Source organism: Ranitomeya variabilis, chromosome 1 (genome assembly GCF_051348905.1).
Source record: "Ranitomeya variabilis isolate aRanVar5 chromosome 1, aRanVar5.hap1, whole genome shotgun sequence".
Taxonomy (NCBI): domain Eukaryota; kingdom Metazoa; phylum Chordata; class Amphibia; order Anura; family Dendrobatidae; genus Ranitomeya; species Ranitomeya variabilis.
Window position 1 is genome coordinate 795,946,470 of NC_135232.1, and position 24,996 is coordinate 795,971,465.

At 39.2% G+C, this 24,996-nt stretch overlaps 1 protein-coding gene across 2 annotated transcripts in view; it reads right to left on the minus strand.

Moving 5' to 3' along the window:
* Positions 1-24,996, minus strand: part of LOC143768115 (uncharacterized) — a 46,977-nt gene that overhangs the window by 3,256 nt on the left and 18,725 nt on the right. For both annotated transcript variants that reach the window (XM_077256896.1, XM_077256831.1), the window contains exons 2-5: positions 20,551-20,643; positions 20,080-20,172; positions 6,349-6,441; positions 6,046-6,135 (exon numbers count right to left, since the gene is read on the minus strand). In XM_077256896.1, the coding sequence (XP_077113011.1) occupies positions 6,046-6,135; positions 6,349-6,441; positions 20,080-20,172; positions 20,551-20,643 (369 nt within the window). The remainder of the gene's footprint in view (positions 1-6,045; positions 6,136-6,348; positions 6,442-20,079; positions 20,173-20,550; positions 20,644-24,996) is intronic.

The following is a 24,996-nucleotide window of genomic DNA, read 5'->3' on the forward strand; positions in this document are numbered from 1 at the left end:
ATTTCCATAAACAATAACTCAATAGGGAAACCTTTTAGATTTCATTACTGATTATCATTTGTGCCATTATGTTTACATTAACAAAAAAAAACAAGACGTTATTCTTCTATATTAATATGTGGCGGTAATTTGTGTCTCTATATATAATTTGCATTTATTTTTATTGGCAAGTTGTTATTGCATAAACATATATATGTATCGACGAGCTGATTGATTTTCTGCTGATTTGTTGCTGATTGACTGGTATCTGTATTTTACCCTTAATAACTGGTCGCTCATCTAAAACTGCAACATCCCAAAATGCATTGACATTGGATCGCCTATCTAATTGCAAATGGAATGTATATATTTTAATGTACTGTGGATGATGTTTAACATTTTGGGGATACGCAGCTGCTGGCATCACCTTCTAACCTCATATAACATCTGCAAGTACAAGGCATGTGCAGTATTGAATGACATATATAGAGCAAGCTGGGTTTCTTCTTTCCTGGTGTTATTAATGCGCTGCTCAGGATACGCATGGAGGCATATCTGTAATGGTGATAATGGAACAGTGTCCAGCATGATTGTAAAGGGCCAGTATGTGTCGCAGAGGGAGTCTGCTCTGTTAGCCTGTAGTATTGTTGTTCTGGGACCTGTAGTACCACAAGTATTTGTATAGTTTGTAAAGGGAGGCTTGCAGGGTTAGCTGGAGAGGTGGGTGGGTCTGGCTAACCACACACACACCTCCCACCTATGGGGGTGGTTACAGCTACATAATGTGACCAGGGTTTGGGTCACATGTTCAGAGTGAATAAGCCAGAATGGTCGGTGTGTAAAGTCCTGGATGGTCTGTGTTGGAATGTCCTGGAGTGGACAGGATTCCTGGAAGCACATGGTGAGGCCATGGACTGAAGGCCTGTATGTTGGAAGTGCCTGGGACTGGACTTCCTGAATAGCGCACGAAGAGGCCATATCTGCAGAGCCTGAGTTGGCTACTGTGTTGGGGAAGCTACAGTTCGGTCTGTGGGTCTGGACTATCTGAAGTGCCCTGGTCACACGGATGGTGATCCTAGTTCAGCAGCTTCTCTGGAAAGCAGGACTGACAGGAGTCAGTGTGTGGAGCAGGAGCTCCTGTAAGGTAACTCCTGATAAAGGGAGTTACGAGCAGAGAAGTATCTGCCATTGGAACAGACTGTCGGTGGTTGTTATGTTCCAGGGAGGTATATAATGAACTGTCATGGTATGGTTTATGATGCCTAAATAAACCAAATAGACTGTTTTTTGAGAAACCATGCCTGAGTGCTTTAATCCTGTTGCCAAGTGAATGTGCCCCAGGGTGCACTATGTCACAAAAGGAAAAAAAAGGCGGTCTAAGAGAGGACCAGAGCAGGCTCAGTTAAGTAAAGGCCCAGATAGGAGCAGGCTCAGTTAAGTAAAGGCCCAGATAGGTTTTTAAGTGGTGGAGAAAATGAAAGGGTTAATTAGCATGGAAGGAGAAGAGATGTGGGAGTCGGGGGAGAAGAGTGAGACAGTTATATCTCATGAGTAAAAAAACTTGGTTTGTTTGGCTGTAATTATCTGGAATAAGGATTGGGTTCAGTACTTGTTTAAAGAAGAGGAGAAGAAATCTGCATTCGAGCTGGACCCATGACCAAATAATGGCCCTACCGCCTACCCTAATCTTTCTTGAAACTAGCTTAGTGAAGCAAGGGTATGGGTAGCTTAAACTATGTCACAGTAGTTGACGGTGAGGAAGTCAGTGATGCCCTTGATTAAAGTGGATGGGCTTGCATCAGAGGTATGGTTACACCTATTTATGAGTTATGGTTTTCATTCTAGCTGGGATGGTTCCTAGGTAACAGGTTAAAATGGTCCAATATGCAGTAGTTTGGCCATACTTTTCCACGTCACTAAGTATCTGTTTTATTAATACAGTTGAAGACATCTATGTCATCTACACTACCTTAGTAATTATAAAAATAGCTTGTTGACATCATCAGGCAGCTTGGGAAACAGACACTGATTTCTTTATTTGCTTAGTTAGTATGAGAAAATGCTTGAAATTTGTAAACTCAGAGAAAACATCCCTAAGATCAAGTTTTTAATAAGTAATTTAAGAAATGTTGTTCTGCAACTTGCCAAACCCAGGCTGCAATAGCTTAAAAAATATTTTTGACCCTTCAGCTACTGTTTCTATCACAGACTGTCCCTTGTGTAGTTTATTTTTAATGCTAATAAATGTAGAAATGTACAATATAACTGTCCAATGCTAGGAAAATCTCATATCCAAAACTAACCCAAACTATTTTCTTTAGTTGTCTAAAAAAACCGTGACCCTGTGGGTCTGCGAAGCAGCTCGCAGCGAACAGAAGCGCTGACTCCTCTTACCGGACACATAGTACAGAACCCGAGCTAACATACCACATGGACACTCAGTTGCCATATGCATCAAACCCAGGCAACAGGCACTTTTTATCTCCCACTGAGACAATATAATTAAGGAGATATCCACACCGCTGAAATAGTTTGTTCTGAAGAAGGTCCAAATAAGGACCGAAAACGTTCAACTATTATTGCCTGGATGGATAATAATTGAACCACTTTTTTCTTTGAATTTCGAGTGCCAAGTTTTTTTAAACTATTGATTACGGGCCGGGCCAGCATTTCAACAATGGAGTGCCATGTTTTTCTTATACAACGTGTATATTTTCTTTAGTTGATTATATATAAGTTTATATACTTGATTTCCAAATTTTTCATGTTGAACAGGACATGCCATGTAATAGCAGCTCAGAGCAGAATAAAAATATTTTTTTAATTTCACCTCCCCATAGCGGAGATATTATCAACCAAATATTTGCCACCTAATGAGTTAGCGTTAGTTAAGTCCAAGTGGGTGCTATAGGATAGTTTTCACTGGGTGCATGCACTTCTGCATTTCTATGCACTCTGATGATATCATCACTAGTGTTGAGCGATACCGTCCGATACTTGAAAGTATCGGTATCGGAAAGTATCGGCCGATACCGGCAAAGTATCGGATCCAATCCGATACCGATACCCGATACCAATACAAGTCAATGGGACTCAAGTATCGGACGGTATTCCTGATGGTTCCCAGGGTCTGAAGGAGAGGAAACTCTCCTTCAGGCCCTGGGAACCATATTAATGTGTAAAAGAAAGAATTAAAATAAAAAATATTGCTATACTCACCTCTCCGAGGGAACCGGCAGCGTTGTTTGCTTAAAATTCACGCTTTTCTTTCCTTACGTGAAGTCCCGGCTTTGTGATTGGTTGCGTCGCAGTCACATGGGCGACGCAACCAATCACAGCAAGCCGTGACGTAATTTCAGGTCCTTAAGGATTTTAAAATTACGTCCCGGCTTTGTGATTGGTTGCGTCGCAGTCACATGGGCGACGCAACCAATCACAGCAAGCCGTGACGTAATTTCAGGCCCTTAAGGATTTTAAAATTACGTCCCGGCTTTGTGATTGGTTGCGTCGCAGTCACATGGGCGACGCAACCAATCACAAGCCGTGACGTCACGGGAGGCTGGACACGCGCGCATTTTAAAATGCGCGCTTGTCCAGCCTCCCGTGACGTCCCGGCTTGTGATTGGTTGCATCGCGGTCAACCAATCACAAGCCGGGAGGCTGGACACGCGCGCATTTTAAAATGCGCGCTTGTCCAGCCTCCCGTGACGTCCCGGATTGTGATTGGTTGCGTCGCGGTCAACCAATCACAAGCCGGGAGGCTGGACACGCGCGCATTTTAAAATTTTTAAAATGCGCGCGTGTCCAGCCTCCCGGCTTGTGATTGGTTGACCGCGACGCAACCAATCACAAGCCGGGACGTCACGGGAGGCTGGACAAGCGCGCATTTTAAAATGCGCGCGTGTCCAGCCTCCCGGCTTGTGATTGGTTGACCGCGACGCAACCAATCACAAGCCGGGACGTCACGGGAGGCTGGACAAGCGCGCATTTTAAAATGCGCGCGTGTCCAGCCTCCCGTGACGTCACGGCTTGTGATTGGTTGCGTCGCCCATGTGACTGCGACGCAACCAATCACAAAGCCGGGACGTAAATTTAAAATCCTTAAGGGCCTGAAATTACGTCACGGCTTGGTGTGATTGGTTGCGTCGCCCATGTGACTGCGACGCAACCAATCACAAAGCCGGGACGTAATTTTAAAATCCTTAAGGACCTGAAATTACGTCACGGCTTGCTGTGATTGGTTGCGTCGCCCATGTGACTGCGACGCAACCAATCACAAGCCGGGACTTCACGTAAAGGAAAGAAAAGCGCGAATTTTAAACAAAGAACGCTGCCGCTTCCCTCGGTAAGGTGCAGGCTGCGTCGGAGAGGTGAGTATAGCAATATTTTTTATTTTAATTCTCTCTTTTACACATTTTTACATTAATGTTGTTTCGATACCGATACCCGATACCACAAAAGTATCGGATCTCGGTATCGGAATTCCGATACCCGCAAGTATCGGCCGATACCCGATACTTGCAGTATCGGAATGCTCAACACTAATCATCACAGATCCTTCTGCATTTCTATGCTGCTGTTTGCTTATGATTGGTCAGCGTCATACAGTAGGCAGAAGTACACACCCCTAGTGAAAAAATCTAATAACTCCCATTTGGATTTAACTAAAGTTAACTCAATAGGTGCTAAATATTTGACAGCTAATATCTCCACAATGGAGAGGCTCTGTAGCCACTATTACATTCTGTGTCCAGTTCAACATGAAAAATTTGGTGAATTGGTGGGGATGCCAGGTGTCGAATCCTTACCGATCTGATATTAATTTCATATCCTAAGGATAGGCCATCAATATAAATGTGCTGGACAATCCCTTTAAATGTAATGTGCCTTCAAAACGCCATTGATTTTTTTTTACATCAGATAGACACTGCTACACTTTAAAAACGTAACCCCAGAGGACTACCAACATGTTTTTAAATGAAAAAATGACTGCAGTAGGTAGTGTAATATCAAAAGATTATTGTTTTACATATTACCCTCTTGGGTATCTGAATATCCTTCCCTCGTAGGCCATTTAGCTCCCGACATGTGCCACGCCTAAGCCATGTTCTTGAGAACATGCTTGTGTCCCTCAACTCTGCACTGTGTTCACCACTGGTCTCCTGACATCAACATCTGGCGGGTGAAAGGAGGGGTGCCACGTGGTAGCTGTAGTCAATCAGCAGCTGCTGACAGACAGCAGACTTCACATTCCTTCTGAACAATTTACTCCTAACCAAACTAAGATGGAATTATTATTTATACAATACCGTAGTTGGATGATAAGATGAATTGTGGTATAGAAACAGGGTTACACAGTTACATTTGGAAATTATGTTTTAACCTTGTGTTGATGAAACTGGTTATGCTGCTGTGGTGGGTTCCCTTGAATTCCGTTGTAGATGAAATATGCCCAAATATTCTTACTGATTAATTATGTTTTTAATAAAGATGCACCTGAACTCTAGGACTATGCACCTTATCAGATGTTCTGAACTTTATATAAATTTTGCTAAACTCTTTATGACGTTATTTATTATTTTTCTGTTCTAATGGAATTAGAGTAAGCAACGATTGATATTCAGATTTTCCTAATTTGATAAATTCTAACTTTTATTCCGTAATTATGGCTTTGTATGTTATATCTATTTCTTTTGAGACCAATGAAGTTTTGGGAATGTAGCTATTATTACGGTAAGCATTATTCATACAGAAATGTTATTTCTGATGTTAAAACTGTTATGACTACTTTATATGTTGTGTTTATTGATTAACTTTTTTTGGATAGATGTGGTAGAATATGACTATTTTTGTTAGCATAAGATAGAACAGTCTAATTTCTAATAAATCATTGTGTAACGACTAGTGATTTCTCTGTTGATGTACTTTACATCTGTCTGTGGTACAATAGTTGTTTGAGTAGCTATGTAAAGAAAGGCATTTACAATTTTGAGTAATTATTTTTTATGTCAAACTCAGTCCATAGACAAATCTAATAATATTATACAGAACATAAATGTTACCTACCAGTGGAACTTTGTGTAGTCATTAATGTAGTTGGATTTGTAGACTGGTTTATTAGTTTTGTTGTAGCTGTTTGAACTGTTCCTTCCGTAACTATAGTATAGAACATAATAATACCATATAAACAACATTTCATTGTTCAGACAAAACCTCAAACTTCAAAGAAAACAGTCAAAGATTGTTGTGTACAAAACAATAAGATTCACGAAGACTACAGGCAATGTCTGCAGACATTCTGTACATAGTTTCATCCAAAAGGACATGAATTTCTCATCCACCATATAACATACAGTAACTAAACCTTACCAGTGGAGCTCTGTGTAGTTGGTATTGTGGTTGTGTTTACTGGAGCTTGGTTTACTGGGTTTACAGTAACCTGTTGGATTGGCGGTTCTGTTACTGTAAAAGAAAATATAATTATTATTAAAATAATATTCACCTATATAACTACTATCTAATGAAATGCCTGCAGGGAGGGTAAATACAACATATGTTTTACATGATGAATGATTGTTTTAGTTGAAATCATTCAATCTAATATATATGGAGGCCCATCGTATAGCTAGGATATGCCATCACTGTATGATAGTGGAGGTACAACTTATGGGACGTTCATTGACTGGCCACAGTTCTATTTTACATCTATGTGGAAGGTGAGTACGTGGGTACTACTACTGATGATGCTCAGGTAGGTTCCCACATCATGTGATAATAATCAAAAGAACCTGGCACTCAACTTAATGCTGTGAAAATATTATTGTAGTACCAAAAAACGTTTCGGTCCAAGTTCTGGACCTTCATCAGTTACGTACTAATGGGTGAATGTGTTTTTAGTGATTAGAACCCAATGGTAATAACCTGCGTCAATTAGTAGTTTAGAGTAGTCATTCTGAGTATGTGCTTAGGCAACGTGTGTTCCATGATCCAGACGTGGCATCCTCGAGCGGTGGATGCCGCGTCTGGATCATGGAACACACGCTGCCTAAGCACATACTCAGAATGACTACTCTAATCTACTAATTGACGCAGGTTATTACTATTGGGTTCTAATCACTAAAAAGGCATACTCCCATTAGTACCTAACTGATGAAGGTCCAGACCTTAGACCGAAACGTTTTTTGGTACTACAATAAAATTCTCACAGCATTAAGTTGAGTGCCAGGTTCTTTTGATTACTATTTTACATCTATATCTCTTTCTATGTTTGCATGGACCCATCATGCATTTCCAAGCACACCATGAGTTTGAGGTTCTTCTAATTGAATATTGCAGCCCCTTAATTTATAGGATAAGTGGGGTCTGAGAAGTTTGTGATATGCAATTACATTATCCGATGGGAATAACTTTGAAACCCTTTACCAACATCTTTAAATGCAGTCAAAACTAGGTATTTCAACTGAAAAGTGCAAGATGTATACTAACATGAGCCACTTTTTGAATATACCCATCTACTGTATATATATAATTGTCTAAGGGTTTTTCCGTCTGTCTGTCTTTCTGTCTGTCTGTCCTGGAAATCCCGCGTCCAATCAGCGATGGGCACAGTATCGAGGTAGATGTCATAATGGTTGCCATGGCGACGATGATGTCATAAAGGTTGCCTCGACCAATCAGCAACGGGCACAGTCTGCCGCGAATCACATACTACGGGGACGTGCATATTCTAGAATACCCGATGCTTTAGAATCGGGCCACAGTCTAATACATTATATATCAACATAACTTGGTTATTGATAAACGTTGTGCAGTAATTGTTTTATTCTGAACACCTTATGCAAATTGTGTTCTTTATTATGTGCTGAAAATGCATCTGCTCAGTTATCTATGCAGGCTTTGTATCCAACAGCATCATATTTGTTGGAAATTTATATTCAATACCTCTCAGTGATGATGCATTTAAGGGAAAATCCTTTCATACAATGAAAACCAAGGCTTTTGAAAAATTTGGAAAACCAATTCGGAAACATTTCTGGAAAGCCAAGATTTATTAAATATTTTCTCCTTGGACCTCAACAACCAAACCAAGGTGATATGGGGCCTCACCATTGGTAGTAGCATTGTGAATGCAGAAAAATATGTCTTGCATGTTCACTTTCACATTAAACTCCAAAAGGACATGGCCAAATTTGGGTGATCAGACCTCAGCATCATAATCTTTTCACACCAACATAAGTTTATGAGGGCTTCTTTTTTTGTAGAATGAGTTCTGGATTTTATTCAGACAAGTTTGTCATACATAGAATGTATTGTTTAACTTTTATTCCATTTTTATTTTTACATTTTACTCTGCATACTATGTTACACAAATCTACCACAAATCCGCCACTCACTGTGTTGTAGGGACGCAGTGAATGACAGCTCAGCTGCCCAATAGATGGCATGAATGTACTGAGCTGTAAGTATTGGAATGGGATAGCCCAGCCACCAAAAAAGGGATTGGAGTGTGCTAACTATCCTCATGCTAATTAGGGACAGTCCAATCAGGGCCAGTGCTTGCAAATTTAGGATTGCCCAGCAGCCCAGTCACAAGCTGTGCTTGCTAGGCTTCCTCCAGGTGTCACCCTTTCAGATCACCTGGCTATTTATCTGGCTGGCAATGGTCAGACCACTGTGGTTGTAGCTTTACTCGGTTCAGTTCATGTCTTCTGCCTTAGTGTTATGATGTTCTAATCTTTTGCTGCCTGACTTTGGACCTTGTTTTTGACTATTCCTTTGCCTAGCCCCTTCTTTTGATCCACACTGTTTTATACTGCTGATTTCAGACTGTGCCTGTTAACTCTTTTGTTTTGCCCCTCTACCTCTACCGTACACTTTTTAATGACTCACATGCCTGACAACTAGTCCAGGAGAATTGAGGATAGCCAGCGTTATACTATGGAATTTACATGTAATTTTATTTTGCTCTACATTGTGATTATAGGGATATAACAAATGTATGTTTTTGACATTTTGCTACATTTGCATAAAATTATAATCTTTTATGAACAAAATCTTTTTATGTCACAGATTTCTGAGAGCCATAAAACGTCTGTAAATGTAAATGCCCATCTTATAAAATGATGGACTTATTCTAAGATATGATATTGCTTAATAATAACTGTGAGATTGACCACTTTTACTCCCATGGATCCTGTGTATAAAACTCTGTAGAGTAGCACTCTCTGCTATCTGGCCATTTAAGAAACAACAGTCAGCTTCAATTTCTTATATGGAGCCATGCCACAGATCCCTAAACACATCTGAATGGTGGGGATCGGTCTAGGATGCCCACAAGTCATGAGAATATGCATCTGTTACTTGGAAAATATAAGTATTACTTGGCTTTAATAAATAGTTTAATACACATGTACAACAGACTTCACATTTGTAGTCTTTTTTTTGTTGTTTGACTCTGACGAGCAGAAGAAGACAAGTGATCTCAAGTTCACTTTGGATACCATCAGCTGGACCACTCTTGATACATCTATGGCAAATTCTATGCATATGCATTGTCATTCATCAAAATACATAATTATCCAAACTAAAATTACTAATGTGTTTTTGTTCGCCCAGTGATTATTATGTTTCCTGGTTTTAGGGAATTCTCACAATGTGTTTTCAAGAGCATCTCCGATGCCTTCCAGCTTCCTACTGCTGAGGGCAGTGCTGTCCTGATGACTGACAGCTCTGATCAGTAGTATTATTGAGTCTCTGGACCAAACTGTGTACTCTTCGATGCTGCAAACAGAGATAGCTTTGCTTTGATGCATTGGTGGAGTATAGGGAAACTTCTGAATAGCACCTGAACTTCTATAGAAAAAAGCCTGTAAATAGTGCACTTCTTGTTCTGAAGCCCTACCACACCTGGTAGACAGCAGAGGAGGTCGATAACCAAGGCAACAAGGCGTACATCATAAAAATAAAAAATCCCTCTGTCCTTGAAAATGGAGAGGATTATTAATAAAAGGTAAACTGCAAAGTTGGTTGAAAGAACTTTTCAATTTTATTTAAGAAGTTGAGACAAATTTTTAATACTAAACATTACTATTGTATCTTATCTTCCTAATCGTTGTGTTCAGAAAAAAATAAAACTGGTTCATTTCCCAGATTTGTATCTATTTCCTCTATTGTATGCCATGAAAAAACATAATTTAATTTATGTCAGAGTTCTATTTGCTGAAATAGATGGAAGGGCAAATTTTCTGTGGCGTCATCATGCTAACTTACCTATAAATGTTGGAGATGATCTTACAGTTACAGCTGTAGTTGTTTCCATAATTTTTGAACTTCCCATTGTACTCACTGCAGGTGAGCTTAATTGGTCTAATCTTGTTAATATTTCTGGGAAAGATGTAGTGTTTTTTCCATTTGTTGATAAAAGAGTTATTGTAGTTCCTGATTCAGTATTTGGAGTACTTGTACTTTCCTGAATTGTTGATAATAGTGTTTGTTCAGAGGTTGTAATTTCAGTTGATTCCAGTTTAGTTAATTCTGCACTCTGGATTATAGTTAAGGGTACCACTGTTCCATCTGAGCTTATACTTGTTTTCATTCCCGTTGAACTGGCCTCGTCATCTGAGGATATTAAATTAGTAGCAAAAGATTGAGAATAAACAGTAAACAGTGCTTTTTCTTATTCCTGTAGATTTTATGGCTTGAGATGTAGTGCCTGTTTCAGGTATTGTAGCAACTGTAGTTACTATTACATCAGAGGTTGTAGTTGATGCCAGTCTAGCTGATAGACAGAGAATATATAATCACTGCCCTCATACGATGGAAATACTTGATTCATGTGAATACTTTTATTGAGAAAATGTTCGGGTGGAGCGATAAGTACAAAACGTTTCGGCCAACCCGTGGCCTTGATCACTTAATCGCCTTAGGTAGAAATTCTTTTTTCTAGAGTGTAACTGGTGCTGCTAGGGTATCAGCCAAAAGATAGGGGTAGACAAACCTTAACCAGCCTGAGCTCATGTGCATTAATTTTAGCTGGGATCCACGTTGGTGGATAAGTGGGATGTGCAGACACCAGCCGTGTCAATGCATGTGGCAGCCACTTATCCACCAACGTGGATCCCAGCCACTGAGTGTACGGAACCCTGAGGAACGGATCTACACTGACTCCCTCACCCTGCGGGTCTATCTTGCTAAAATTAACGCACATGAGCTCAGGCTGGCTCCTTAAACAAGAAGCTGGGCAGGTTTTTCCAGAGGACGGGTCCACCCCTTTAAAAGCACCAGGCACTCGCCTTGATAGGCTTCTCAATCTAACAGCCTTTGATGGATATAGCAACCGACTTCTTTCCACAGCGGCCGCTGCACTAATAAGATTAAGGTTTGTCTACCCCTATCTTTTGGCTGATACCCTAGCAGCACCAGTTACACTCTAGAAAAAAGAATTTCTACCTAAGGCGATTAAGTGATCAAGGCCACGGGTTGGCCAAAACGTTTTGTACTTATCGCTCCACCCGAACATTTTCTCAATAAAAGTATTCACATGAATCAAGTATTTCCATCGTATGAGTGCAGTGATTATATATTCTGTGACTGAGAGGACCATAGGTTCCGTTCACTTGCACCTTCACTACCATGTTTGCCGAGTGCTAGCCTTCCGTACTCTCTCTCTAGTCTAGCTGATAGAGCAGCATCTGAAGTAGTTGATGGCAACACTATTGTTACGCCAGTAATTTTTTCAGTTCCTACTGTAGCGTTTTCAGCTTTTGTGGATAGGAAGTAAGTAGTAGAAGATTGGGAGGAAAATGTGTTTTGCCTATTGCTGAAAATGTAGAGTCTGGTGATAAAGTTGTTTTTGGGGTGGTAGTTAGAAAGAGTGAAGTATTTGATGAACTTGATTTTACATCTACTGTTGAACTTTCAGTAGTTACCACTGCAGTAGAAGAAAGAAGTGGAAAGGTTGTTTGGTCTATTGCTAATTTTTCTGTAAAAGATAGAATGGTTTCTTCCTTTGTAGTTGCAGCTACTGATTCACTCATTATACTAACTATTGTTTCCTGAACAGTTGATGATACTGTTTGCTCAGAATTTGTAATTCCCGTCAATTCCATTTTAGCTGATGACATCACCAGTGTTGTTGCTGAGCTTTTACTTGTTTCTGATTCTTTTGAAAAAGCTCCAGCATTTGTGGTCAAGTTTCCAATAGAAGATTGAGAAGAAAGAGTTGTTTGGATTGTTGTTGAAGATGTAGCTGTGTCTTGTGATAAGGTTGTTTCTGGGATCGTTGTTAATAACAGTCATGTAGATGGTGAAACTTTTTGTGAAGTTGTTAAATCTTCTGTTGTTGAACTTTCAGTTGTAACTGTGGTATGAGAACAAGGTGGCAAACTTGTTTGGCTTGTTGTTGATATATCAGTTAAAGATGCAGATGTTTCTCCATTTGTTAATACAATAGAAGTTGTAGTTCTTGATTCATTTGTTGCAGAAATTGTTGTTTTTCCAAGGTTTGTTGACACGGTTGCTACAGAAGTTGCAGTTCCAGTTGGCACCTGTTAGTTGATTGTGATGACTCTGAAGTATTTAATGGCACCACGGTTGTTATTGTTGAGGTTGTACTTGTTTTTGGTCCGTTTGTAGTCATTTTAGGATTTGTGGTTTTCAAATCAGAAGTAGAAAATTGAGAAGAAAGTGTTGTTTGGCTTATTGCTGTTGTTTCTGGGGTTGAGGTTGTTATTAACAGTGATGTTGTTGGTGATGTTTTTAGTGAAGTTGTTAAATCTTCTGTTGAGCTTTCAGTTGTTGTCATTACTGTAGAAGAAAGAAGTGGAAAGCTTGTTTGACTTGTTGTTGATAAATTTTTTAAAGATTTAGCAGTTTGTCCATTTGTTAATAAAGTAGTGGTTGTATTTCCAGGTTCATTTGTTGTACAAACTGCTGTTTCTTCAACGGTTTTTGATAGTTTTGCTTTAGAAGTTTCTGCTTCATTTACCACCAGTGTAGTTGATTGTGTACTTATTACGGAAGTAATTAATGGTTCCACTGCTGTTGTTGAAGTTGTAAGTTTTCTTATTCCTGTAGTGGCTTCAGCATTCGTGGTTAGCAAATCAGAGGTAGAAGATTGAGAAAAAAGAGTTGTTTGGCTTATTGTTGAAGATGTAGTTGTGTCTTGTGATAAGGTTGTTTCTGGGGTTATTAACCGTAATGTAGTTGGAAAAGGTTTTAGTGAAGTTGCTAAACCTTTTGTTGAACATTGCAGTTGTTGTCAATATGGTGGAATAAATAAGTGGAATGCTTGTTTTAATTGCTGTTGATATATCTGCCAAAGATGCAGTAGTTTCTCCATTTGTTAATAAAGTAGTAGTTGTAGTTCCCAATTCATTTGTTATAGAAACTGTTGTTTCTTCAACAGTTGTTAATACTTTGGCTTCAGCAGTTGCTATTTCAGTTACCACCAGTTTAGCTGATTGTGTAGTTTCTGAAGCACTTATTGGTACCACTATTGTTGTTGAAGTTGTACTTGTTTTTATTCCTGTAGTAGCTTCAGCATTCATAGTTTGTAAATCAGAAGTAGACGATTGAGAAGAAAGAGTTTTTTAGCTCATGGCTGAAGATGTAGTTGTGATTTGTGATAAGGTTGTTTCTGGGGGTTTTATTAAGCGTAATGCAGTTGGAAAAGTTTTTAGTAAAGTTGTTAAATCTTCTTTTGTTGAACCTGCAGTTGCTGTCATTATGGTAGGAGAAAGAGGTGGAATGCTGGTTTCACATGTTGTTGATATATCTGCCAAAGATGTAGTAGTTTCTCCATTTGTTAATAAAGAAGTAATTGCAGTTACCAATTCCTTTGTTATAGAAACTGTTGTTTCTTCAACGGTTGTTAATACTTTTGCATCAGAAGTTGCTGTTTCAGTTACCACCAGTTTAGTTGATTGTGTAGTTTCTGAAGTACTTAATGGTACCACTGTTGTTGTTGAATTTGTACTTGCTTTTATTCTTGTAGTAACTTCAGCATTCTTGGTTTGTAAATCAGAAGTAGAAGATTAAGAAGAAAGAGTTGCCATGCTTATTGACGAAGATGTAGTTTTGTCTTGTGATAAGATTGTTTCTGGGGTAGTTGTTATTAACAGTGATGTAAATGAAGACCTTTTTAATGAAGTTGTTACATCTGCTGTTGTTACACTTTCAGATGTAACTGTGGTAGGAAAAAAAGTGGCTAAATTGTTTGGTTTGTTGTTGATATATTTGTTAAAGATGCAGATGTTTCTCCATTTGTTAATAAAATAGTAGTTGTAGATCTTGATACATTTGGTGTAAAAACTGTTGTTTCTTCAAAGGTTGTAGACACTGTTGCTTCAGAACTTGCTGCTTCAGTTACCACCAGCATATTTGATTGTGTACTTTCTGAAATAGTTAATGGTACCACTGTTGTTGTTGAAGTTGCACTTTTTCTTATTCAAGTAGTAGCTTCAGCATTTGTGGTTAGCATATCAGAGGTAGAAGACTGAGAAGAAAGAGTTGTTTGGCTTATTGCTGAAGATGTAGTTGTGTCTTGTGATAAGGTTGTTTCTGGGGTTGTTATTAACTGTAGTGTAGCTGGAAAAGTTTTTAGTGACGTTGTTAAACCTTCTTTTGTTGAACCTACAGTTGTTGTCATTATGGTAGAAGTAAGAGGTGGAATGCTTGTTTGACTTGTTATATCTGCTAAAGATGTAGTAGTTTCTCCATTTGTTAATAAAGTAGTAGCTGTAGTTCCCAATTCATTTGTCATAGAAACTGTTGTTTCTTCAATGGTTGTTAATTCTTTTGTTTGACAAGTTGCTGTTTCAGTAACCACCAGTTTAGTTGATTGTGTAGCTTCTGAGCTAGTTAATGGAATCACTGTTGTTGTTGAATTTGTACTTGTTTTTATTCCTGTAGTAGCTTCAACATTTGTGGTTAGCAAAGTAGAAGTAGAATATTGGGAAGAAGAAGATGTTTGGCTTATTGCTGAAGATGTAGTTGTTTCTTGCGATAAGGTTGCTTCTGGGGTTGTTATTAACAGTGATGTTGTTGGTGACATTTTTAATGAAGTTGTTAAGCTGTCTTTACTTGAACCTGCAGCTGTTGTCATAATGGTAAAAGAAAGAGGTGGAATGTTTGTTTGACTTGTTGTTGCTATATCTGCCAAAGATGTAGTAGTTTCTCCATTTGTTAATAAAGAAGAAATTGTAGTTCCCAATTCATTTCTTACAGCAGCTGTTGTTTCTTCAACGGTTGTTACTACTTTTGCTTTAGAAGTTGCTGTTTCAGCTACCACCAGTTTAGTTGACTGTGTAGCTTCTGAAGTAGTTAATGGGACCACTGTTGTTGTTGATATTGTACTTGTTTTTATTCCTGTAGTAGCTTCAGTATTCATGGTTTGCAAATCAGAAGTAGAAGATTGAGAAGAAAGAGTTGTTTGGCTTACTGCTGAAGATGGATATGTGTCTTGTGATAAGATTGTTTCTGGGGTTATTAACAGTGCTGTAGATGGTGAAATTTTTAGTGAAGTTGTTAAATCTTCTGCTGTTGAACTTTCAGTTGTAACTGTGGTAGGAGAAAGAAGTGACAAATTTGTATGGCTTGTTGATGTTTCTCTATTTGTTAATAAAATAGTAGTTGTAGTTCTTGATTCATTTGTTGTTTCTTCAAATGTTGTTGAAACAGTTGCTTCAGAAGTTGCAGTTGCAGTTGGAAACGGTTTAGTTGTTTGTGATGAAGCAGTTAATGGCACTACGGTTGTTGTTGAGGTTGTACTTGTTTTGGTTCCTGTTGTAGTCATTTTAAGGTTTGTGGCTTTCAAATCAGAAGGAGAAGATTGAGAAGATAGTGTTTGGCTTATTGCTGTTTTTTCTGGGGTTGCTATTAACAGTGATATTGTTGGTGACCCTTTTAGTGAAGTTGTTAAATTTTTTGTTGTTGACCTTTCAGTTGTTGTCATTATGATAGAAGAAACAAGTGGCAAGCTTGTTTGGCTTGTTGTTGATACACTTGTTAAAGATGTAGTAGTTTCTCCATTTGTTAATAAAATACCAGTTGTAGTTCTGGGGTCATTTGTTGTAAAAGTTGTTGCTTCTTCAACAGTTGTTGATACTTTTGCTTCAGAAGTTGCTTTTTCAGTCAGAACCAGTTTAGTTGATTGTGTAGTTTCTGAAGTAGTTAATGGTATTATTGTTGTTGCTAAACTAGTACTTGTTTTTATTCCTCTAGTAGCTTTATTTGTGTTTATCAAGTCAGAAGTAGAAGACTGAGAAGAATGAGTTGTTTGGCTTATCGCTGAAGATATAGTTGTGTCATGTGATAAAGTAATTTCTGGGCTTGTTGTGCTTAACAGTGATGTAGTAGGTGTAGTATTTAGTGAAGTTGTTAGATCTTTTATTGTTAAGCTTTCAGTAATTGTCACTGTGGAAGAAGAAGGAAGTGACAAGTTTGTTTGGCTTAATGTTGCAATGCCTGTCAAAGATGAAGTTGTTTCTCCATTTGCTAACAAAGTAGTAGTTAAAATTCCTGATTCTTTTGTTGAAGGAACTGTTGTTTCTTCAGTGGTTGTTGATACCTTTGCTTCAGAGGTTGCAGTTCCAGTTAGCACCAGTTTAGTTGATTGTGTAGTCTCTAAATTAGTTAATGGCACCATGGTGGTTATTATTGAGCTTGTACTTGTTTTTATTCCTGTAGTAGCTTTAGCATTTGTGCTTATCAAATCAGAAGTAGAGGATAGAGAAGAAAGAGTTGTTTGGCTTATTGCTGAAGATGTAGTTGTGTCTTGTGATAAGGTCATTTCTGGGCTCGGTACTAACTGTGATGTAGAAAGTGCAGGTTTTAGTGAAGTTGTTAAATCTTTTATTGTTGAACTTTCAATTGTTGTCACTGTAGTAGAAGAAAGAAGTGACAAGCTTTGATCAATTTAGGTGTTGATAATTTTTTTCTGTGCCATGATATCACAGTGCTGGGTTATATGAGTTCAAGATGACCTTTGTTAGATGTAATTTTACTTACTTTATTTAACTCTATTTTATGGATAGACATTATAGATGATTTCAAAGATTCTGTAACTGTGACTGATGCGTCTGCGCTTGAACATTATATGAACGAGTTCTTCCACTACTATAAGATTTAATGAGTAATCAAGGAAAGAGTGAGGGGGAAAGGAGAGGAAAACTTCCAGTACTCAGGGTACTGGAAATTTACTCTTCCTTTCCCCCTCCCTTTTTCCTTGATTACTCTGTTGATTGACCAAGGTTAGCGACCTGGACGACTCCATGGACATTTTGGTATTGCTTGCAGTGTAGCAGTAAGCTGATTTCCGTTAACATATTTTGTATAAGATTTAAGCCTAATGAACCAAGGGCTCTGTAAAAAAAAGGCACAAAAACAAAACAACTTATACTCACCTACCAAACCAGCGTGTGCACTACACTCTGTACTATAAACCCAGACCGGTCAACTGACATCAACATCCAGAGGGGGGCGTCACATAACTGCTGCCACCAGTCAACAGCTGCTGTTAATAAGAAGCTTTGATTTTCTGTAAAGTTTGTTCCTGTTTGGATTTTTATGATTGAGGAGAACTCCTTTAAAGATATTGTCATGAACTAAGATGTACTCTCCATGATACTTAAAGGGGTTTATCACACCGGTAAAAGTGCTGTCTATTTAATACAGAATGAAAAATTAAGCATTTTCACAAATGGATGTGTGAAAAAATAATGTTACTGTGCAGAGATATCTTGAAAATGGTACATCTGCTTTATCCTGTGTAATGGCTTATGCCCAACCATATAGCAGTGTTTTAGCAGCTAATCAGCACCTGGTGTTCATTTTGATCTAAAAATGAATGAAGAGTGAATATTCTCTACTGATTGGGCTTGCCTGGGCTATTACAAGCTTATATCATTACTCCTCTCTGCCTGCTATGCACTATAGCAGAGGAGCCTGGGACTCACCTTAATAAGTCACACCATTGTAGTACAACAAGCTTAGTGGCTGAACATATAAACTGAAAGAACAGTGTATATGTCCAGCTACAGAACTGGTTGTACTGAACTGGTGTGATTTATTGAGGTGAGCTGAAAAGTCTTGTGCTATAGCACCTACCATTGCTATTTAAATCGGACCGAGATTGAAATGCAATGCTCAAACTGACCGGCGGCTCTTCCCACCCGAGAGTGACAGCTGCTTTGAAATGCATTAAGCTGTCATGCTGGGATGGGAAGATCCGCCGGTCAGTCTGAGCATTGTTGTACAATCTTGGTCCAATTTAAAAAGCTGTCTGACTGCACCCTTAGGGTACTGTCACACTCTGCAACTTTCCAACGATCACGACCAGCGATACGACCTGGCCATGATCGTTGGAAAGTCGTTGTGTGGTCGCTGGGGAGCTGTCACACAGACCGCTCTCCAGCGACCAACGATGCCGAAGGCCCCAGGTAACCAGGGTAAACATCGGGTTACTAAGTGCAGGGCCGCGCTTAGTAACCCGATGTTTACCGTGGTTACCAGCGTAAAAGTAAAAAAAAAAAAACGTACATACTCACATTCCGGTATCCTGCAGGTCACTTGCCATCTGCTTCCCGCACTGACTGACTGCCGCCGTAAAGTGAAAGCAGATCACAGCGGTGACGTCGCTGCTGTGCTGTGCCACTGCCTTACGGCCGGCAGTCAGTCAGAGCGGGAAGCAGACGGCAAGGGACCTGAAGGACACCGGAATGTGAGTATGTACTGTTTTTTTTTTTTTACTTTTACGCTGGTAACCAGGGTAAACATCGGGTTACTAAGCGTGGCCCTGCGCTTAGTAACCCGATGTTTACTCTGGTTAGAAGCGAACGCATCGCTGGATCGGTGTCACACACAATGATCCAGCGATGACAACAGGAGATCCAGCAACGAAATAAAGTTCCAAACGATCTGCTACGACGTACGATTCTCAGCAGGGTCCCTGATCGCTGCTGCGTGTCAGACACAGCGATATCGTATGGATATCGCTGGAACGTCACGGATCGTACCGTCGTAGCGACAAAAGTGCCACTGTGAGACAGTACCCTTAGAAGAAAGAAAGGCAGGGAGGAATAATGACAAAAGCAAATAATAGCCCCTGCTAGAGCCATTAGTAGAGGATATTCACAACTCCCTCTTTCTGTTGTATCAGTGCAAACATCACATGCTGACCAGCAACTAATGCACCTCTAAATGGATAATACAAGCTGCTACACAAGCCACTTTCAGTTTATTTCTGCAAAGCAACATTTTTTAAAAGCACATCCAATTGTAAAATGCTTAGTTTTCCATTATCTATCGATTAGCACTTTTGCTATGGGGAAATGCCTTTAAGGGTGCTGATGTCCTTGTAGTATGGTTAATTAGTGTCAATCAAACAAAATTGCTTATTAAGGTGGATACAAGTATTCTTAGAAGTTATGTTTTAATGGGTGTTGATGAAAAGGTTGTGGTTCTGTAGCAGGTACGTTTGTACTAAACACCATTGTACACACAGTATGCTCAATTCTTCTTATATATTCTGTTGTTGTTAATAAAAATGCACCTGAATTCAAGGATTATGCACTTTATCAGCTGTTCCTATATCTTTTTACCTTTTATTTTGTAGTTATTTTCATGAAATGATCTCCAGCAAAGATAGATTTTAGGATTTTCATATTTTGATTTTTTATTCCTTCATTGTGACTTTATACTATTTAATCATGGTCTACAGTGTTTTTTTTCTATTGCGACCAATGAAGTGTTAATGTTCTATAGATGCTTCAAGTACTGAACAAGTTCTGTTTTTTGATGATGCATTAAAATATATGGACCTTTAAACTGAAAGATTTGGTAAAGTATGATATTTTTAGTTTGCATATGAAATAACTTTTATGCACGCAACTCAACTGTTCAAATTATATACAGATTTCAGACAAATCATTTTGTAATAACGTTGTGATTTCTATGTTGGTGTACTTTCCAATGGGCTGGTTACAATCATTGTTTGTCCAGCAGTTTAAAAAAAGACTTTTACAAATTTGAATTCATTAATTATTTGGAACCCAATCCATAGACAAATATAATAATACTCTACCGAATAGAAATGTTACTTACTTGCAGGACTTTGTGTAGTCTTTGCAGTTGGAATTGAAGACTGGGTTATTAGATTTGCTGTAACTGTTTGAGTTGTTTCTTCCATAACTGTAACTTATAACATATAAACAAACTTTATTAGTGTCTTTAGGCATTCTAAACATAATTTTATTCCAAAAGGACATCAATTGATCAACAATTGTATGACATATAGTTACTGAAAGCCCCAATTAGACTAAAGATGAATTGGCGGGATTGGCCATTCATCTACAGTGTATGGTACCTACTCAGATGATGTTGAGAGAGAGAAGGATCCGGTTATTGAAATTTCTAAGGCCAATCCATTTGTTTGGTGGGAAGATAAGCTGTTGCCAAAGGCGTTCCAATAAGGAACACAGAAATACTTGGACGAGCTGAGCATCTTTGTGTATGGGAGAGATGGTCGGAGATAGCGGACAGTTATCTGAAGTGTAAAAGGATCTTTAAATTTACCTGTTGAGCTCTGTGAAGTTGGAATTGTTGATGTATTTACTGGAGCCTGGTTTACAGGGTTAACAGTGACCTTTTGGATTGGTGGTTCAGATACTGCAAAAAGAAAATTCTCAGAAAATAATACAACAAATAATATTTAGCTATGTTACTAAAATGATTGATGTTTTTATGTTAGCTGTAGCCACCCAATTTTTCTCTCTGCATATTTATTGTTTTGTTGTTTGTTTGTTTGTTTGTTTTTTCTGGGAATGTTTTTACATGTACCAATTTGTATAGTACCACCATCATACACCATCACAGGACTGCTAAAAATAAACTGAGGACTAAATTGGCTTTTCTATATTAGCGTGTCTTATGGCAGCAAAAGATATTTAGATATTTTGATTCTAAACATCCCCATACTCTTTAAAGTGTGTTGCTGGTTGAATAATTGTTTGATATAGTTCTAAAAACGTGTATATGAAGAGGTGCTAGTCCGACCTTTGTATGGACATATGGACTGAGCAGTGGGATAGCGCTATCAAAGACTCATACAAGTCAAATATTTCAATGGCTCTTCATGAGTCTTATTTTAAATTAATGACAAGATCGTACTTAAGTGCCATCATGTTGTCGCTTATAAATCAGGAACACTCTCCCTTATGTTGGAGAGAATGCGGGCAGCAAGGTAATCTCTATCACTTATTCTGGGGTTGTCCGAAAATAAAAAATCTTTGGTTTCAGATTTCGCGCCACATTAACTCCTTTTCTGAAAACTTTGTGATCACCCCTCAGAGGGCGCTTCTTTCCTTTGATATGGAAAAATTTGACCCCTTGGTTAAATACGTCATTATGCATATCCTCCTAGTTGCTAAAAATACACTGGTATACTGGTGGAAAAAACCCGAACCACCCAAATTCTCAGATATTTTGGACAAACTTCACCAGCATAGCACTCTGAAATTGAGATTTGTGATCAACAGTAATAGTGTCCATAAATATTATAAGAAGTGGAAGATCTGGAATACTAAATTTTGAAACACATAAATTTCTGGTTATTTGCGAATGCATGACGATGGTTTAAAATTGCCATTTAATATCTCTTTCCTTGGAATTATGCACAGTTAAGTATGACACCTACTTATAACTTCCTTCAAATTGCAAACTAGTACTCGTTTGTTAGAGATTCTTATGAGGGTTCTCAAATTTTATTGATCCCTTCCTCTGTCTATTGTTAACCCTTCCCTTCCCCTCCTATACTGCCCTAATCCCGGTTTTATTATAAAATCTAATAAAAATATTTAAAAAAGAATAATTGTTTGTTACGCAATTGCCTAACAAATAACCAAAATGCTGACACAGTCATATATATTTTAGTTCATATTGACTGTTATAAGTTCAGTGGCATCAAGTGATATAGGAGAAAAGTAAGTTGAGATTGTAAGGGGTCCCGCTAGATGGACCACCAGTGATCATACTGTACGGACCACCAGTGATCATACATTTAGTGGAAAATTCCTTCATATTATGAAAACCAGAGGACTGCAAACATTTTCTGCTTGAATCTCAACAACCAAACCCAGGTGATGATGGGGCATCACTAATGGTTGACAATGCTGTGGAAGCAGTAAAACAAGTTTTGCATTCTCATATTTCCTCATATTGTCACTTTCATGTTGAATACCCAAAGTACATAGCCTAATTTGGCCTTTCAGGGTTCAGTGTTGATATTTGTTTATTCATTACTGCATTTTGAGAGATTCAACATTTTTCCATAGACCAATGAGGATTTTTTTGCAGAGCAAAGTATGATTTTTAAGGTTCAAAATTAGTGTACATGCATATAATTTATTAACTTTTAAAACAAATGTTTCACTGTGCAATGCAACGTGTTAAAAAGGTTATCTGAGAAATTTGGTTATTTTTTTGTATGGGGCTAAGAACTTATTGGCATATAGTTGATATCTACCTTCCCGTTCTGCCCGGCCATGATCTCCGCCTGCTTGGGTAGTGACTTTTCTGTTTCCTTTGACATCATATCAATATAGCACCTCATTCTCTTCAGGGAGCAGGCACCATAGAATTGGCAGTAAATCAGTATGAAATCGGAAGAGACTCCTCATCGACATAGCAGAGTGAAAGATAAGAAGCTGCTTAGTTAATGTGGTGTCACCAGAAGCAGGAGAATTGCTGGCAGGAGTGGTCTGTGACCAAACTAAGTTAACAAAGATCGTCGTCAGGCAGAAAAGGCAGTTAGTTAGCAATTACCTACCGGAAAAATCTTAGCCCTGTACAAAAAAATAGTCAAAGTCCTGGATAACCCCTTTAACTTTAATTTGCAATACATTATGATTGTGAGTATAACAAACATGTATATTTTTCATATGTTGTTACATTAGCGTAATTGCATCCTGTTTTCTTAGAAAAAATATTAATTTTGCTGCACCGTAAAAGATGTTTAAAGGGAAGGTACCACGTTTGTAGATCATTAATAATTCAATGTAATGTAGCATAACATGCTGTTATAGCTAAGCTTTGATTGCATTTGAAATATATTTCATGTGTTATAGGAGTTTAAAGAAGGCACTGGAGGCTGATATCTTGATTTCACAGTAGCAGCTCAACACTTTCAGTGTCATAATATGGCACCCTATGGTCATAGGAGATAACAGACTGACTCCGACCCTATCTATTGTAATAGAACTGTCACTGCTGTGAACTGGTCATGCCTCTGTGGGCTGCAAAATTCACAGTAGTGGGAGTGTTCTACTGCCATATTTATGGAGCCCTCGGATCTGCTAACATAAGCAGTACTGCTTCCAGCAGAACAGATCCTAGATTGACAGGAGATAAAATGCAGGAAAAAAGCCAGGGCAGAGTATTAGAAACTGCAAAGACATCAAGGAGGAACAGTGTACGGATCAGCATTATCGGAGCAGGAGCTGTCAGCTGCTCGGCAGGAGCTGTGATTAATCCCTCGGATAAGATAAGAAGGAGCTACAGATCTGTAGTGAATGGCCAGGCATTGTGGAGGGGGGTGGGAGATACATGTAATCTGGGTGAGAGAGACATATAAAAACTTATGGGAGAGAGAGAGAGAGACAGTAAAGGTACCGTCACATTAAGCGACGCTGCAGCGATATCGACAATGATGCCGATCGCTGCAGCATTGCTGTGTGGTCGCTGGAGAGCTGTCACACAGACAGCTCTCCAGCGACCAACGATGCTGAAGTCCCCGGGTAACCAGGGTAAACATCGGGTTACTAAGCGCAGGGCCGCGCTTAGTAACCCGATGTTTACCCTGGTTACCATTGTAAATGTAAAAAAAAAACAGTACATACTCACCTTCTGATGTCCGTCAGGTCCCTGGCCGTCTGCTTCCCGCACTGACTGTGAGCTCCGGCTGGCCGTAAAGTAAAAGCAGAGCACAGCGGTGACGTCACCGCTGTGCTGTGCTTTACGGCCGGCCGTAACATTGCACATTGATGTCATCCATGTAACACGCATAGGGAACGGGGAAGAAGCGCTACACTAAGCGTTGTTCCCCGGTGGTGGGTGCTGAAGACAGCTCTCATCATTCTCCCTGCTCTGCCAGCGATCGGCACAAGCAGAAGAGAATGATGAGAGTGATATTAAAGTCAGAATGATGATGGCAGGTGGGGGCTTTTGGGACTATTACTCCCATCATCGAGACCTGCTGCCACTAATAACAGTGACAACAAGAGCGGATGATGGGGGTATTCCTCACCCGCCGCCTACGATATAACTAAATAAATGAATGAAAAACCTGGCATGGGTTCTTCCAATTTTTTAACCAACCAGGCAAAACTCACAGCTGAGGGCTTCAACCTTCAGCTGTCAGCTTCAGCAAGGTTGGTTATCAAGAATAGATGGGTCCCAAGCTGTTTTTTCAATTATTTAAATAAATAATAAAAAAAACGGTATAGGGTTCTCCGATTTTTGACAACGAGCCTTGCTAAAGCTCACAGCTGGGGACTGGTACTCTCAGGCTGGTAAGGGGCCAGTGATATAGGTCCCCAGCCTAAAAATAGCAGCCCGCAGCTGCCCAGAAAAGGTGTCATCAAGTAGGTGCGCCAATTCTGGTACTTTTCCCGGGTCTTCCCTGTTGCCCTGTAGTGGTGGCTAGGGTTGAGCGACTTTCATTTTTTTAAGATCGAGTAGGGTTTTGGGAAACCCGATTTTGTCCAGAGTCGAGTCGAGTGCAGTCGGCCGATTATCGCTAAAAGTCGGGGATCGACCGAAACACGAAACCCAATGCAAGTCAATGGGGAAGCATAGTCGGCAGTGAGTGGAGGCCAGGAAAACACCTACAGTGCCCATTTTAATGCCAAAAACATCCATTCTTGTTTCTGAAGCTTGCCAATCTTAATTAACTGTATAATAATAGTTGGGCATAGGGAATTGGGGGAAAGTTGTGGGGGGAGTAGGGCTGGCTCAAGTTTTTCG